Raw genomic sequence first — 16,040 nt, 5'->3', positions numbered from 1 at the left:
AAATATAAAAATACAAAGACAAAAAATATGAATATGAAAATATAATACCAATTAAAATTGATTAAAACTTAACATGGAGTATATTTCTACAGATTCTTTTTTGAGATTCGTGCGACGATCGGTAAGAATTATGTATATTGTATTTACTAAAATACCTTTCAGCATCCACACTATTGACGGGACACCAAATAGATTTTAGAGCGGCACAACCAAACTCTTCATATTTAATTTTTGTTGCCATCAACAATAGCAATATATCAGGCGTGGATTCAATTTTTATATTCTCTATTAATTGTCTAAAAAGTGCTGATATCCTTCCAAACATTGAGACTCAGTTATTACATTAAACAATGGCAGGTTTCTAAAAAACAAAACTGTTTCTTTAACATTAATATTAGATTTTGAACCTGCCACGGATGGATTGAATATTTTACTCAATGTTCGGAGGAATAGATTTGTCTTGAGTGCGAGTCTATGTAGTTTTAAGACGCTTTTCTGAGCAGCCTTTTGGATACACAGCCCCAAATGTCTTCTTTTGTTTCAGTAGTAGACAAAAGCAGTTGCTTGGTTTCGACAGGAAAAACACCGTCTATGGTAAACTGCAAGCTCTGTTTTATCCCCTCAATTTCTTCACATAATAAATGGGCAAAGGGATAGGAAGACCTTTCTAAATTGTCTATTAATTTTATGCAAATTTCACTTTTATTTGTTATTTTAGCATATATTCGCATATTTTACGAATTGAGCATCTATTAGCATCTATTCCGAATTTTAGCATCAATTAAGCATTAATAGCAAAGTGCCCAAAATACGTGTCTCTAGTCATGTTTAAGCGATTTATATAACAAAAACCAAGCGAAGCCGCGTAAAAACTAGGGTCTCTGACCCGGGCGACCCGGGACAGGCATTCACGGGAATTCACGGAATTTTTGTTGCCCCGTGTCCCGGGAATTCTTATCTCGAATCCCAGGGAATTGAATTTAAAAAAATCTTGAAAATATACAACATTTTCACGACTGCACGAAGGGAAATAATAAATCAAATACATAAAGCATCGTAAAATATTCTCAAAGGTTTGTTGTTTAGCAGTAAGTACAGCGTATTCCCCGAAAGTGGAAGTTTTATGAGCGTAATAATGGTTCTGTGCGTTTGGCCAAAATCGTTTCTTGTAATTAAATTTTTGGAAAATCTCAATACCGAAGCACTTAAGCTTACCGATGAATTATTCCGAGAATTGAAAATTAAAATCGAATAAAGAAGAAGCCTAAAACTGATTTTTTTAACAGAACTTTTAAATAATTCTAATTTTATACCGAACAAAACATGCTTTAAATATTGTAATAAAAGCGAATTTATATCATACGATGAAACTATTATGAAGCGAGTATATTCTTCTTTAATAAGGAGTTATCAAAGAAAAATATACAAAATAACGTAAATAAAAATAACCACGACTTTAAAAACAAAAATTAAAATATACATGCTGACAGGAAAAAAACCGATAATTTAAAAAAATTGTTTTCGTCCCTTTTAATAATAAAACCAACTTCGACCGAAACTGAAAGAGTTTTTTCCATTGCTGAAAATTTTTGTACCAAATCTAGAATAGGCTTTCGGATTCTCATTTAAATATTTTAGTATTCTTAAGAAGCTACTTTAAACAAGTTTCCTTTCATGATTACATTTTTTCCAGTTAATAGATATATTATGTATTGTTTACTTTTTTTTATATTTTGCAAATAAATAAATATTTTTTATTAATAAAAAATATATTAAATTGAACAAAAATGTTTTTTTACATGTATCCCAGGATCCCGGGAATCCCGGGAACGATCACGGGCTCAGTCCCGTGTCCCGGGAATTGGATTAGTCCGGGAAATCAGAAACCTAAAGGTCTAAAAACAATAATGTGCTATAAAACGGCATATAAATTTATTTTAAAACAGTTAAACACTGTAAAATTTACCTAGACAGATATTATTGTATTGTATATAATTGTACGATTTATTGCTTACTATCCTGTAATAAAATTTAATTGGAAAAAAATGTATAATATCCTAATGTCTATTGATCACATTTTATACATTTAAATCATATCCAATTTTGTTGAAAACGCGTCATTATTTTTCTCAAAATATCTCAACACATTTAATATACATACATATGTATATGAGATATGCAAATATGTATTTTATATTTTCCCTAAGGAAACTAAATTGAAAATAAATGTATGTACATACAAACATAATAGATGAGTAATAAGTTCATGGTATTAGATTATACTTATACATATATGTAGTTTTTGTTTGCTTGAAATGCGAAATGCATACAAAACGTACCAAAACAAAATGCCGTGTACAATTCCATACATACAACGTGCCTTCGCTAAATCAAACAATATTTCAACCAAAACTTTTACAAAACCTTCGATCTTACCCAATTGCCGTTACATAATAAAAACATACAAGCTTATTTCTATACTAGTGTTGTCCCCGATGAAATATCATCGCATGGGTGTTGACATATTAAGTTATTAAATAAAAAAAATAATAAAGAAATGTGTTGGTCCTGTGTTCGATTTGTTGGCAGTGTTTTAGCTGTCTATGGCTTGACTATAAGGGCGAAATCACGCAGGAAGGATCGTGGCACATGGGGTTTATTAGATACTTTTAAACATGCGACGAAAATGTGGCATGCCTTGCACATATTCATGGCACGCCCAGCACACACCGTCCCAAAATCACCTACTGGTATGTTTTCGGTAAAATGTTATCCTTGTATTTATCCTTGCTTGACAGTGATCGATAGCGATGTATCCCATCTTTGAAGAAATGCACATAGGAGAACCCCCACAGCAGGGAGCCAAGCACACGACGTGCCGTTCTTCTCTGTGTGATTTCGCCCTTATAGTACGGCGAGCGTTATCGCAGATCCACACACAGACAGAATAGCGATATTATATATGTAGGAATGATTTTTAAACGAGCCGAGACAGAGTGTGTGTGGTATGCCTGGGAAAGACCGGATGCGTGTTGTTATGGTCACTTGTTGGAGGACAAGCCCGAAGAGCGTGTACAATAAATACATAGTTCTGACTTAATCTGCGTTTCACTTGGAATCCTTCACATCCGGATCCTATATATATAACTAGTGTTGTACCCGATGACCGGTGCTGATTTTAGGGGGGGGCTGGGTCGGACGGCGCCCGAGGGCGCCAAATAAGTTGGGGCGCTTTAAAATTTAAAATTAGAGCGCCAAAAGCCATTCAAAATTTTAGATTAGAGCGCCAAAGGCGAAAGTTTTTTCTAAGGGTGTTTAGAAAAAATTGCCCGAGGGCACCATCGGGTGTAAGGCCGGCACTGCCGATGACAATTATCGCATGGGTGTTGGAATATTAAATTAAAAAAATTAAAAGAAATATGTCGTCGGTCATGTGTTCGATCCCCACGCGGTTGAATTTTTTTCAAATAGCTTTTAAATTATAATTTAATATTCATATTTAATTGTTTAATATGATAAAAAAATGGTAAAACTACCTACCTACCTATATATAAACAATATAAAACTCTGATAGAAAAATTCATTAATTAATTAAATATTAAAATACATTTTCAATAGATGGCGGTAAATTCTCTGCCAAGCGGAAACATTGGTAAGAAAGAGTATATATAGAAGTTTTTTTATACAGACGGAATAGCGAAATTATATTGTATATGAATATGAATGATATATGTATGTACAATATAAAAAACATTTCTTATTTAGTAGTTGTCCTCATTCTTAATCTCAAATACTTGCATTTTAGGTTTATTTATACAAATAAGTTTGTCAAATTATGCATTCGCATATAATGATGCACAAGAGAAGTGTTTAGTAGAAATGCGTCCATATGGCTGATACATCTAATGAGGATTTAATCATCGGACGACGACTGGCCAAGTAGTCCTGGTGATGCAACGTAAGCAATTTCTCTTTTTACATTGATTAAAATTCTAAGTGAGTTCGATTAGCGAGGCCCACAATGCGGCCGTTGACTAATATTGTGATCCAAATGAATAGAAACGCGCTTCGAATACTAATCGATCGAATGTTAGCTTCTCGATGGTAAAATGACAAAATTGTATAGCAGAAAATTTAAATATGCTTCTAATACTTTTGAAGATGTGATTTAGAATATACATATGTATATAGTTCAAAGGTTACATATTAGTATTATATTTATAAGCATACACATTTGAATTTCATTTTAAATGAAAAACAAAATAAATTTCATTTAAGTTTGAATCAAATTGAAGATATTTATAATTAGCTGCAGACCCTGTTATAAAACGCATATAAAATTTATTAAAAATAAAACAAAGATGTAAATAGGCCTTATATAATTTTCTTTAAAAACTTTAATTAACAAATAAAATCATTCGACAAATATGATTAGTTATGATATATTATATTGGCAATTATTATTTAACTGCCTGCTCCCCATGGATTGATCATCGGTTGAGGATTTTGGAGGTACGACATGGCAACAGCTGATATAGACAGCATGAAAGAGCTCAGAATCTAAAAAAAACATAAAAGCATAAATTCAAAGCTTACAAAATATTTCAAAGGAAATTATTGGATGAATTTTCACCTGTTTGGCATCGTCTGACAGTCTCGAATTGGAATAACTAATGCACGAGCAGTAAAGGGCAGTCCAAGCACACCACTTTAATCTCATCATCAGACCGCACATTGAAAATATCATCCCTATAAAATGGCCAATATGAATATATATGTAAATGTTAAGATACAATACATTGTGGCAGTAGAACTTTGTACCTAGGATGTTCATGTAGTCAGTGGTTAGGTCTTCATTTGACAGGTTGACGGCAGTTGGCGGTTTATATCTTTGCTGACGCTCTGGTCGTCTCGGATCTACTGAATTTGGAAGCATCTTCAGTTTATTTCAGTCAAGTTCTAACCTAAAAAGAGGAATAGATACAGTGTAAATATTAGAGATACATACTACAAAAATTCTAATGAATAATAAGAAATATTATTTGAGAATAAACGATTTGAAGATAAATGGGATTAGCTTACTCGCAATTAATTTGAAATTGAATGTTCAGTTTTAATATTTGACAGATATGACAAGTAGGCCACCGCCTGAGCTAATTATCACGTTTAGTGAAAATAACACGTGAATTATTAACCATGCTTAAAAAAATGTATATTGAAAAATTATAATAAATAGTAGGGAATAAATCTTCATTTATGATTAAAAATTAAATTTCCATCTGTGGTCATTTCATTTTAAATACTTGAATACTACATGCTTAATTAAAATATATATTATTTGTTAATATCACATACTGTCCACTAAATAATATAGAGGTTTTAAAATAAATTGAATTATATTAGATACGTTTAGCCATTTAAACATTTATTACCTATAAAAACAACTTATAGTTATGCTTTATTTATATGATGCCAATTTTTGGTTCGGTGATTACATACCAAATGAGAATCGCTATCAGGATAACCACCGCTACGAAATTCGTTGCACAGGAAACTGCCCAAATCTCGTATAAAAAGCATTTGTTGAGCAATATTTGGGTAGATTTCTGTGCGGAAATTTTTCTGTGCAACGAATTTTCGTGCGACAGGAAACTGCGCGAGCGATTTTCGTAGCAGCGATTATCATGGTAACGATTCACATTTGGGATGTAACCCGTTTACCCAATTTTCTATTCCACTAAGCCAAACAATATTGATTTCGGGTATTGTCTCGAAATGTCTATTTATACTAAACCAATATTGGCTTGACTTATTGGAGTGTTTTAAAAATTATTCTCGTGTGAATGCAGCATGATGCTTTAACCCTTTGGCTGCTACGAGGTTTTTCAATGTCCAAGCGAAAAATGCTAACATTTGTAATTATTTTGAAAAAAATTAATATAATATTTTTTTTTACATTCTTACTTCGCCGAACACTCGTAATTTTTATAATACTTTATATACATTTTTAAGAAGCAGTCGTGGACTCGTGCTCTCTCTTTCTGTCTTGCTTTTACATGCGTGCGTGCGAAAGAGATACCTACATATATACACTAAATAAGTTTTGACGATTGTTTTCCGAGGCTTTATTCTTTTCAATAATCTATTTTTAGATATCGATGTATCCTTACAACATGCGATATATTCGAAACAGTTAGCGGTCTCTCTCTCTTTCTTTCTTGGTTTTAATTGTGTACGTATGAGCGAGACACACAAGGATGCGAAGTTTCTAATAATCAAATAATTTTTCAACATGTATCATAAACATTTTGTATGCATTTCAGTTGCATTTGATTGATTGCATGAATTCGTGACGTCTCGTGACCTATATAATTGAAAGCGGATTTCTATTGTTTTTTGCCATTTATTTTAACTCTGCAAAATGATATCGGACAGTGAAAGTGATGAAAGCGAAATAATAGCTCCTCGCCGAGGAACTCGACAAATCAGCAGCTCTACTGATTCTGAAAATGAATTTATCGATAATAATCAATTCCCAAGTAATAACTCCTTATATGACATTGACAACGAACCCGAAATTTACTTTGATGATGAACCCGAAATTGAAGAGCTTTTATTTAAAAAATTGATAAATATTTATAAAGCTTGATTGAAAAATAAATATAAATACGTATATAAAAAAAATGTTTCGTGCCACTGATGCGCTGGTGGCTCAAAGAAAGTATCGAAATACGACAATTAATGACGTCAACAACGATCGTCGTAGCAATCTTCGCCGATTTCAAAACAACGATTTATCGTTGTTGTAGCAGTCAAAGGGTTAAGATTTTTTATTTGAATTATAAAGCCCCCTACACATAGCTAATTCATCAAATATCACTCGTATGTAGCCATATAGTCGTCGAAAGTCAAAGAAAAGTAGGATTGACCGATAAATTGATAAGATTTATCGGTTTGGTGATTACTGGTCACAAAGTACTCGTTACAATTCACTAAAATCTCTATAACGGAACATCTGGCAGCCGAAAAGTCCATCATACTAACGATAACTATCATACTAACGAGAACTTGAGTACCAAATATTGTGTATTCGCGATTTTCATAGCAAAAATTGTCTTTGAGACCACCGCAATGTGACGAATAGTCCAATTACCAGATTTATCGCCGTGTGTAGCGGGCTCAATGGTCGGAATAATATCTGCTTATATCATTTAATGTGACAACTGTCAAACTTTCCAGCGTGGTTGACCACTTTCCCGAGTTTATGTTGTGTTTACTTTGATAAATTCTAATTATGTCCACGATGGACTTTATCATCGATACAGTTGGAGATGAAGAGTTGCTCCAACAAGATGAATTGATCGGCGAGCTCACCGAGAATAATTTTGGCGATGGTTTGTATTTCACATATTTGAGGTTATGTTTCTGTCGCTACGACGAAATTTACATGTTGTTATTAGATATGTACGATTCGTTAACGAAATTATATTGTTTATTATTTTGGTTTAGTTGACGATGATACTCTTTCGGAATTGGTTGAAAACATTAAGATATTCAAAAATGACATTGAGTCTGAAGAAAACAAAGAGCGATCAATTCCTGGAAAATTAAACGACAAAAAAAATGATGAATTAATAGATAAGTTTTTCATTCATATCGGCTGGGGCCCGAAGATAGGGCAGCAAACGAAAGCCGAAAAACTGAAATCTCTTAAAAACAAATTTTATTTTAATAACATTGATTTTAATACTGGTAAATTAAAGATGCAAGCAACAGAAGTAAACATTGAAAAAGAAATGGAAAAATCTGTATTAAAACCTGGTTTTGAGAAACAGATAACATTACCTGAATACAATGTCAGTGATCGGAGATTGAAAGCCATGAGAAAAGTATTATTTTTGTTTCTTCTAAATTAACTGCTTTAAATTGCTGTAACTTCATTTTAATTATAATGGAATTTGAATTTTAGGTTGAGCAAGAAAAGACCAAAGGCCCGTCTTGGTTCAATATACCAGCGCCTGAAGTTACCGAAGAAGTTCAAAACGATTTACAGATATTGAAAATGCGATCAGTCCTTGATCCCAAACGCTTTTATAAGAAAAATGACATGGAAGTACTTCCGAAATATTTCCAGGTATTTTTTTTTTATTATCAATTTTTTGGTATTTATTATTTTATAGGATCAATTGAATCGTTCCTTTTAACTTTTTTTTTTTAATGTAACAGGTTGGTACAGTTATGGATTCAGCTTTGGATCATCATAATGTCCGATTGACAAAGAAGGAACGTAAACGTACCATAGTCGATGAACTGTTAGCTGATGCAGAATTTAATAAATACAATAAAAAGAAGTATAAAGAGATTATAGAAGAAAAGCGGAAAACAACATATAAGACGTATATTAAAGATAAGCGGAAAAAGAGTAAAGCTCTATATAACAAAAAGAAGAGAGATGGGAAATTGAAAAACAAGAAAAAACAATCCGATTAATTTTTTATAAAATATAAAGCTTTCAAATATTGTGAATATTGTTTTTACTTTAAACTACAATTAATATTTATGTAAAATGATACATTGAAATGAAAGGATTATTGCAATTAAGTCACTTTCATTGAATATGTTTGAATGAAGTAGCTGAGAATTTGGCGAGTGTCTTGGATTTTTAAAGATTAAAATTGTTTCGGTTTTACGTATTTATAGCATTTTTACTCGACTCTATTAAATTTAACTTTTACGTTGAGATATTTCCCTAAAAACTGATTTAATTATTGGTGCTAAAATTTGTAGTTTTTCTTTTTTTTAAAAAAGAAACCAAAATATTTTGTGTGCTGCAATATTTTCTTCACTATCAATATCTTTGTGATATTACTTGAAAATATAAATCTAATTTATTAAGGAAATAATATAATCGTATATTAAGGAAATAATTTCTTGAAGACTGCCCAAAATAATTTCTCCTTGAATGTACAAATACAAAATCTTACATGCCTAAGTAAAATATATATATATATATATATATATATATATATATATATATATATATATATATATATTTATATATATATATATATATATATACAGTCCCTGACCAGATTATATATATATATATATATATATAAACGAATGCGATGTATGTATGTGGCGGACGCGTCGACGAAGTGGGGGGCGGAGGGGTGTAGAGCGTATGACATGTGCTCCTGATATTGAGCACCTGACTTGGAATGGGTGACGTCAACGTCAGATGCGCTGCGCAGGAGCGTGCACACATCCATCCACGAAGACACACACATGTTCATTCATCATATTGAGCCGGTTGGATCGACGAGCGTGTAAAGGTGTGTTCATACCTATCCAGCACGACCCGTATCCTGCATGTGTCATGCAAGTGCGGATAGTATTCTTTAGTACATTATATATGGACGCGCATGAATGCGTAAATGCGCATGCGCGAATGGAGTATGAATACGTCCATATAATGTACCAAAGAATACTATCCGCACTTGCATGACACCTGCAGGATACGGATCGTGCTGGATAGGTATGAACAGACCTTAATGCGCGCACTCAACTTTTCTATTAATAAATGCGTGCGCCTATAAATTACCTTGCAATATATTTATATATATATATATATATATATATATATATATATATATATATATATATTTTTTTTTTTTTTATTCAATCAATCAATGTGCACTCATCATTACAGATCGCTCCAATTCGACGAGTATACTATAGGGGTCTGGGTCACTGCAAGGAAAGTGACTTGATGGAAAGTCGAAAGATGGAAAAAATGAAAATTGATTTCATTATAATGTAACCCTGGCACATCGTAAAGATTTTTCAAATCTCTAACCCCGACCTACGCTAACGAAGAGTCAATGAATCGATTTTAATTTTTTCCATCTTTTGACTTTCCATTAAGTCACTTTCTTTGCAGTGACGGCCACCGGTTAAGCCTACGCATACAAAACTGGGTCGCTCTTTTGTTGAACAAACCGGTAAACGGACTACTAGTCATATGTGAACCAGTCACAGGACAACCGGTCGCTTTAGATCGGTCACACGTGATCACCCGTCACACCCTAAAATCGGGTAACCAGTTTTCTCGTGACCGATTTTAGGGTGTGACCAGTTTTAGTGTGACGGGTGATCACGTGTGACCGATCTAGAGAGACTAGTTGTCCTGTGACCGGTTCACATTTGACTAGTTATCACCGAACTGAACGAACCATACTATCCAGTGGCGTGCGCTGAAATTCTCTCTCTTTTTGTCGTACAGCCTTACTTAATGCGCACGAGCAGGATACAAGAGGAACAGCCTGTTCCTCTTGTATCCCACCGATACTATCTTAGTTCGAATTTAAAAAAATATTTGCAAATCGAGAATTACGGACTGTATATCGAGACGTAGGATTTCAGCCACTAAATCAGGACATTCCCGTCATAATCTGAACGTCTGACGTATTGTCTTGACCCTTCTTTGAAATTAAAAGAAAAATATCCATACTCAAAAAAAATTGTTACTATGACCAAAAAAATATATATTTTGTAGAGATATAGCACGACTTGTGATATCACCTATTTCCCTCATCGAACTTAATCTGTACAAATGACATCATCGTGTCCTCTTCTCGTACACGAAAGTTAGCCGTGGCCGAAATACTTCGTCCAGCTTACCCATAAAGGCGATTCAACTCGCTCCAGATACGCAATCACGAGTACACGGGAAATCCCAAGGAGCTACGCAACTACGCATCAAACATCGAACACAAAGGAAGACCTCGACCCCGTCTGAATCTTCCAGAACGTGATCTCACCAGCCCAGCTACGCGTTGCTCAAGCAACACCTTTATAAACCAGTGCATCGTCCCCAGATGCCAGTGAGCTTCAGGAACTCGACCTAGCTCGTTCCAGTGAATCCTTTACTTACTTCGCTGTACATACAAATACACCTGTATTAATCGAGTAATAAAGATCCTCTTCAAAATTCAACTGAATTTCCATAGGCTGGGAAACGGTCCAAAACCTTCAACCCCCCTATAATTTTAATCAATATTTATATCGGAATTATTTATTAATTTATGAATACCCGAGAGAGGCGGTATACGCGATGATCCCACATAATTTAAGATAGTTTTATTTTTTATATGTGAATATTTATTTATAAAACATAAAAAATACATCATCGCACACTTGACCGTAAAAAGACTAGTTGAGAATTATAAAGATAAAAAGACATTTTTAATATTTGTGTGTGGCAGCAGTGATCCGTGCTTTACCGAACTGTCAGTATAACATTGCAGTGAGTGTGGTCGGGACGTGCGCCGGGTGTGGTGTCGGCGTCGCCACTTCTCCTTCTCTACTTTTGCCATTTGAAGGGGAGGAGAGGGAAAGGGACAAAAGGGAAGAAAGGGAGGAAAGAGAGGAAAGAGAGGAGCCCCGGCATGGCGGACCCGCTCTCGCTGCTGCGGCAGTACAACGTCAACAAGCGGGAGATCGTCGAGCGCGACAACCACATCATCTTCGGCGAGTTCTCCTGGCCCAAACATGTCAACACCAACTACCTTATGTGGGGGTAAGTCGAATCAACCGAACCAATCAACTGAATCAACCAACCTTGAACCCTCTAACCCTCTAACCACCCTGCATCTGGATGGAGTCTGTCACCAGGATCGACCTTCTGACTGACATGTGCAACTGTACCTGCGATTTGACTAGTGATATAACCTATATATGTGAATTTGACAGACGTCCTTCAATTATATATATACGTCATATGTCAAAGTGAAATAAGAGTAAATACGATATATATATATATACATATGTATATACAAGTATTATTTACAATTTGTACAGTTTTGATATTTTTCAAAGATTTCATACTCGAAAGCAATACTGTACAAATAAATTGATTTTCATTTTCATATTTGTATGTATTTACCATTCCATCTATGAATATTGGATAACGATGCTATTTCGTCAATTGAAATCATTCGCTTTATATAATCGGAAAAAGGCTCGACTGTATTCAATTAAATATATTTCGTTTCATTTTCAGTTCGGGAAAGGACGGCAGTGTTAAAGAATACTATACACTGGAATGCCTACTATTCATTCTTAAAAACATACAACTTACCCATCCCGTATACGTACGACAAGCAGCTGTAAGTTAACATCGTCACATTTACATTTCAGTGTAGTTTTTCATTATATTATATCATCATTGATTGTTTTAAGGCTGCGAATATCCCCGCTGTAAGAAGACCCGATAGAAAGGAACTGTTGGCGTATTTAAATGGTGAAACGGCCACATCAACTTCTATCGATAAAAGCGCTCCATTAGAAATTCCAAGACAGGTATCTATTACTATATTTGTTTGCATAATATGTATTGAATTTTTGATTAATACGTTTCACTTTAGGTCAAAAGACCTTTGGATCAAGATGGATCGGCTGAGGCTCAAGCTAAGAAGGCTCGCTTTGAAGAACTTCACGTTCAGAAAGTGCGTGAACAACTCGCAGCTCGACTCGATGGACCTAAAGAAGCGTCCGTCACAGTCGATAACATCAAGTATACATATTTTCATAACTTTCAATCATTTCTTTCAAGCCAATCGTTGCACAATGATTAACGATTACGTTCATTTATAGATCGCTTTCCGAGGCTATGTCTGTTGAAAAGATTGCTGCTATTAAAGCCAAACGCTTGGCTAAGAAGCGTACTACCATTAAGAGTAACGATTCGATAGACACTCTCGGAGTCGTCAACTCGGATTTCAGAGCTATTTTAGACTACGACGTAGATGTCACTAAGGATATTATCAGCCGGGAGAGAGAATGGCGAACGAGGACGACAGTTTTACAAAGCAACGGAAAGGTATTAAAATCAACAATGTATAGAAATAGTGCAGAAAGTCGTATGAATGTATTAAATTTTGCATTGTCAACTTTCAGTCGTTCGTTAAGGATGTGCTTGCGATATTAACATCGGTGAAAGCGCGAGAGGAGGGACGTACCGGTCCCCGCGGAGCTCCACCTCCACCAGTAGGCATGGGTCCGACTCCTCGAGGACCGACAGCTCCGACAGTCACCGCACCCGCCGTTCAATACAACAGATACGATCAGGAAAGATTCAACAGACAGCGAGAAGGTTCAAACTCTACATCAAATTGATATTTGTTTACGTTATTGCTTTTATTCTTGACGAATTCATATTGATGTTTGTAGAAACGGAGGGTTTCAAGATCGACACGATGGGAACATATCACGGTATGACACTCAAGAGTGTGACTGAAGGACCGAGTGCTGCCCCCCGTAATCGGCATCCACCTCCTGGCCATCCTGCGCCGGCTGTTCAGGTCCGCCTGGCTGGTGCTAACGGACCACGTGAATTGACACCTGTATCGCAAGCTAGACCCGTCGCCGGTGGAAGCAAGAGACCTTCTCGTACGCCGATTATTATTATTCCAGCTTCGTCGTCATCTCTCATAACGATGTACAATGCCAAAGATATTCTTCAAGATCTGAAGTAATGACGGGATCACTTTTTTAATACTTTTGTTTATGTGTATGGTCGTGTTGATTGTGTTTTATTTTTTAGATATGTAACAGTGAGTGAGAAGAGGACCCAAGGAGCAACTAGAGAAAATGAAATACTCCTTCAAAGACATAAGAAAGGGAAGGAAAATGCTTCGACCGTCGTTGCAGATATTACTGTTAGTATTATATTTTCAAATTGAATAAATATATTTATTTATTTATCTTCAATCTATACCAGGAAGGCCTAACAGGTAACCTCAATGTGCCTTCCTGTCCGGAAACATTGTACATTTGATACAAGTTTTATATTATACAAAGCAAATACATATTGTAACGAACGGTTTTACGCGCGTTTATCTGATCTCGCGATGGGTGATGCAGAGGGCGTTTACGTCGTTCTTCTTTCTAGGGTCGGGTTATATGGAAACGTGGACTAACCTTGGGATACAGTTATATATAGTCGGGGAGGTTCCTGACTGCAAATCGTCTCGTTGATAACAGCTTCCTCGTGGTCGGGAAGCTGGCTCTGCGGTCCTCTGGTCGGTCGGTCCTCTCACGGCTGAGTTTTCTAAGGAAACGGCGTGACGAATACAGGGGACGTTGTGCTGGAACTCGGTGGAGGGAGTGATGCTGCACTCGACCTCACAGTGGTTCTTCAGCAAGATGGTGGATCTCTGGGCCCCGTCTCCCCCAGGAGACGTGCACAGGAGAGATCTTTCTTCCTCGGTGGATGGCGGGTGAGAGAGGGTCGCTCTCCATGCGCGCGCGCCTATAAGGCTTTTTTTTGTGTGGCCACTTGAAATAAAGGGCGAGTGTTGCCCTATGGGATGATGGGGAGAACGTCGCGTTACAATATCAATTAACTCGCACAGAGATTTCTATGGTCAAATTTGATCATTTTTAAGCAAGTCAGTAAATACAGATACAATTAACATTCACAGATACATTTGTCAATTTTCAGCATTTTATACAATTCAGCTAAATTCGAAAAGTCGAGATTTGCAAGAAAATGGGTACGGTCGCCAATTTGTTGCAACCGTTTCAATGAAAATCAGATAAATTGGTAAACTCTGATGGGAAACGATCGATTTGAATTCGTGACCACTCTGTTCAAAGCATTATATGCTATTCTGCTGGTTCGTATTATATTGAAGTTATTTTATATTTATATGCATTTGTTGCAGGTGCCTTACCGTATAGTTGATAATCCGTCAAGGCTGTCTCCATCTGAGTGGGATAGAGTCGTAGGTGTGTTCGTATCGGGACCGGCATGGCAATTCAAAGGCTGGCCATGGGACGGTAGTCCTGTCCACATATTCGCAAACAGTGAGACACATTCAATTGAATCAATATCATCATATCGACGTCATCACTCGCATACTAAATATCTGATTGTGGTCTTTTCAGTATGCGCTTTTCATTTGAAGTTCGACGACATGCCGCTAGAGCCGAACGTATCTCGGTGGGCCGTCACCGTGCTGCAGGTGAGCCGGATAAAACGCCATCTGGACCGCGCCGTGCTCATGCAATTTTGGGAAATTCTCGACAAGTAACCATGCCTTTTTATATACTGCATACTTCGTGTCAACATTCTGAAACCTATTTTTTGATATTAATGAGTTTTATTTGTGCTTTTGCAGACATATGCTGAAGAATAAGCCGCATTTGCGATTTTGAAGATTATACGGTCACATTGCAATTGGATTCTGTACTATTATAATCGGAAGGCTTTCGAATACTTGACGCGCACTACTCCCCTCTCAATTCTGTCAAACAAATTAATCTGCAAGTTTTGTTATGCATTCCACGTCTACAAATACATACATATATAGAGTTTTTTTTATCTCATTTTAAATTTTATCTAGTCACTATAAATTCGATATGTTCACTGAAAATCAAATGAAGGGTAGTGTATACTCAATAAAAAAATTTAATATTAAATTTTTAGACAAAGTTGACAATTTTATTAATATTGTTTTATATATATATATATATTATATATATATACACATATGACTGTTGTACCTAAATGTGTTAATGTCGTTCTCAAATATACGTTTCAAATCCACATGTGGTTCTCATATATACATACATTACTAGCTGTAGGCTTCAATTTCACATTTTACATGCATATTGTGTTGTTTAAAATTAGTATTAATGAACGGTTGCTAACGTCCATATCATCGCCATGTTACTATATTTAATTTGGAATATAAATTTGTAGCCAAATTTAACCACGACCAAGTTTGTTTTTGACTTTTGTATGATCTTTCGAATGTCGCTTTTGACTCTTGAAAATTAGTGCCATTTTCATCTCGATTTTCTTACATGTTTATACATACATAAATAGAATCTTATATACATTTGTTTGTAAATAATGACTATCATCATCATCATTTTTTTTTAAATCTACGTTCGCAATTATGTATTATGCACGAATCAGACACTTTTACGCACTATGTAGTTGTTATTTTGGTTTTTTTTTTATTCTAGTA

The 16,040-nt window shown here is 35.3% G+C and overlaps 3 protein-coding genes across 4 annotated transcripts; 2 read left to right on the top strand and 1 right to left on the bottom strand.

The window, feature by feature from the left end:
* Positions 1–4,276: 4,276 nt before the first annotated feature.
* On the bottom strand, positions 4,277–5,192 carry LOC143909022 (protein Asterix). The gene is made up of 4 exons (XM_077426909.1): positions 5,083–5,192; positions 4,822–4,964; positions 4,634–4,749; positions 4,277–4,560 (listed from the first exon to the last, which is right to left on the bottom strand). The coding sequence occupies exons 2-4, from the start codon at positions 4,934–4,936 to the stop codon at positions 4,465–4,467; spliced, it is 327 nt and encodes a 108-aa protein (XP_077283035.1). The 5' UTR covers positions 4,937–4,964; positions 5,083–5,192; the 3' UTR covers positions 4,277–4,464.
* Positions 5,193–7,036: 1,844 nt separating this feature from the next.
* On the top strand, positions 7,037–8,693 carry LOC143909046 (deoxynucleotidyltransferase terminal-interacting protein 2). The gene is made up of 4 exons (XM_077426935.1): positions 7,037–7,394; positions 7,510–7,889; positions 7,970–8,134; positions 8,227–8,693. Exons 1-4 carry the CDS (start codon positions 7,295–7,297, stop codon positions 8,488–8,490), a joined length of 909 nt encoding a protein of 302 aa, XP_077283061.1. The 5' UTR covers positions 7,037–7,294; the 3' UTR covers positions 8,491–8,693.
* Positions 8,694–11,286: 2,593 nt separating this feature from the next.
* hyx (cell division cycle 73 hyrax) lies at positions 11,287–15,504 on the top strand. Of its 2 annotated transcripts, none has more exons than XM_077446717.1 (11): positions 11,287–11,581; positions 12,065–12,170; positions 12,244–12,363; positions 12,429–12,577; positions 12,658–12,883; positions 12,961–13,156; positions 13,234–13,534; positions 13,607–13,721; positions 14,730–14,871; positions 14,953–15,094; positions 15,186–15,504. In XM_077446717.1, the coding sequence occupies exons 1-11, from the start codon at positions 11,451–11,453 to the stop codon at positions 15,220–15,222; spliced, it is 1,665 nt and encodes a 554-aa protein (XP_077302843.1). In that variant the 5' UTR covers positions 11,287–11,450; the 3' UTR covers positions 15,223–15,504. The 2 variants fall into 2 exon arrangements, with proteins under 2 accessions (XP_077302843.1, XP_077302844.1); XM_077446718.1 differs by having other exon boundaries at positions 13,607–13,703; positions 15,186–15,347.
* The last annotated feature ends 536 nt before the right edge of the window (positions 15,505–16,040 follow it).

The sequence above is a fragment of the Arctopsyche grandis genome, chromosome 3 (assembly GCF_051622035.1).
Source record: "Arctopsyche grandis isolate Sample6627 chromosome 3, ASM5162203v2, whole genome shotgun sequence".
NCBI lineage: Eukaryota > Metazoa > Arthropoda > Insecta > Trichoptera > Hydropsychidae > Arctopsyche > Arctopsyche grandis.
The sequence above is the reverse complement of the archived record's forward strand: the minus strand, read 5'-3'. Positions and strand labels throughout refer to the sequence as shown.

Coding starts and splice junctions, on each gene's coding strand:
- LOC143909022 (XM_077426909.1), bottom strand. CDS start 4,936: ATGCTTCCAAATTCAGTAGATCCGAGACGACCAGAGCGTCAGCAAAGA. Junction 4,750..4,821: donor TGACTACATGAACATCCTAG/GTACAAAGTTCT, acceptor GCCATTTTATAG/GGATGATATTTTCAATGTGC. Junction 4,561..4,633: donor TGTCAGACGATGCCAAACAG/GTGAAAATTCAT, acceptor TGTTTTTTTTAG/ATTCTGAGCTCTTTCATGCT.
- LOC143909046 (XM_077426935.1), top strand. CDS start 7,295: ATGTCCACGATGGACTTTATCATCGATACAGTTGGAGATGAAGAGTTG. Junction 7,890..7,969: donor GATTGAAAGCCATGAGAAAA/GTATTATTTTTG, acceptor TTTGAATTTTAG/GTTGAGCAAGAAAAGACCAA. Junction 8,135..8,226: donor TACTTCCGAAATATTTCCAG/GTATTTTTTTTT, acceptor TTAATGTAACAG/GTTGGTACAGTTATGGATTC.
- hyx (XM_077446717.1), top strand. CDS start 11,451: ATGGCGGACCCGCTCTCGCTGCTGCGGCAGTACAACGTCAACAAGCGG. Junction 11,582..12,064: donor ACCAACTACCTTATGTGGGG/GTAAGTCGAATC, acceptor TTTCATTTTCAG/TTCGGGAAAGGACGGCAGTG. Junction 12,171..12,243: donor TATACGTACGACAAGCAGCT/GTAAGTTAACAT, acceptor GATTGTTTTAAG/GCTGCGAATATCCCCGCTGT.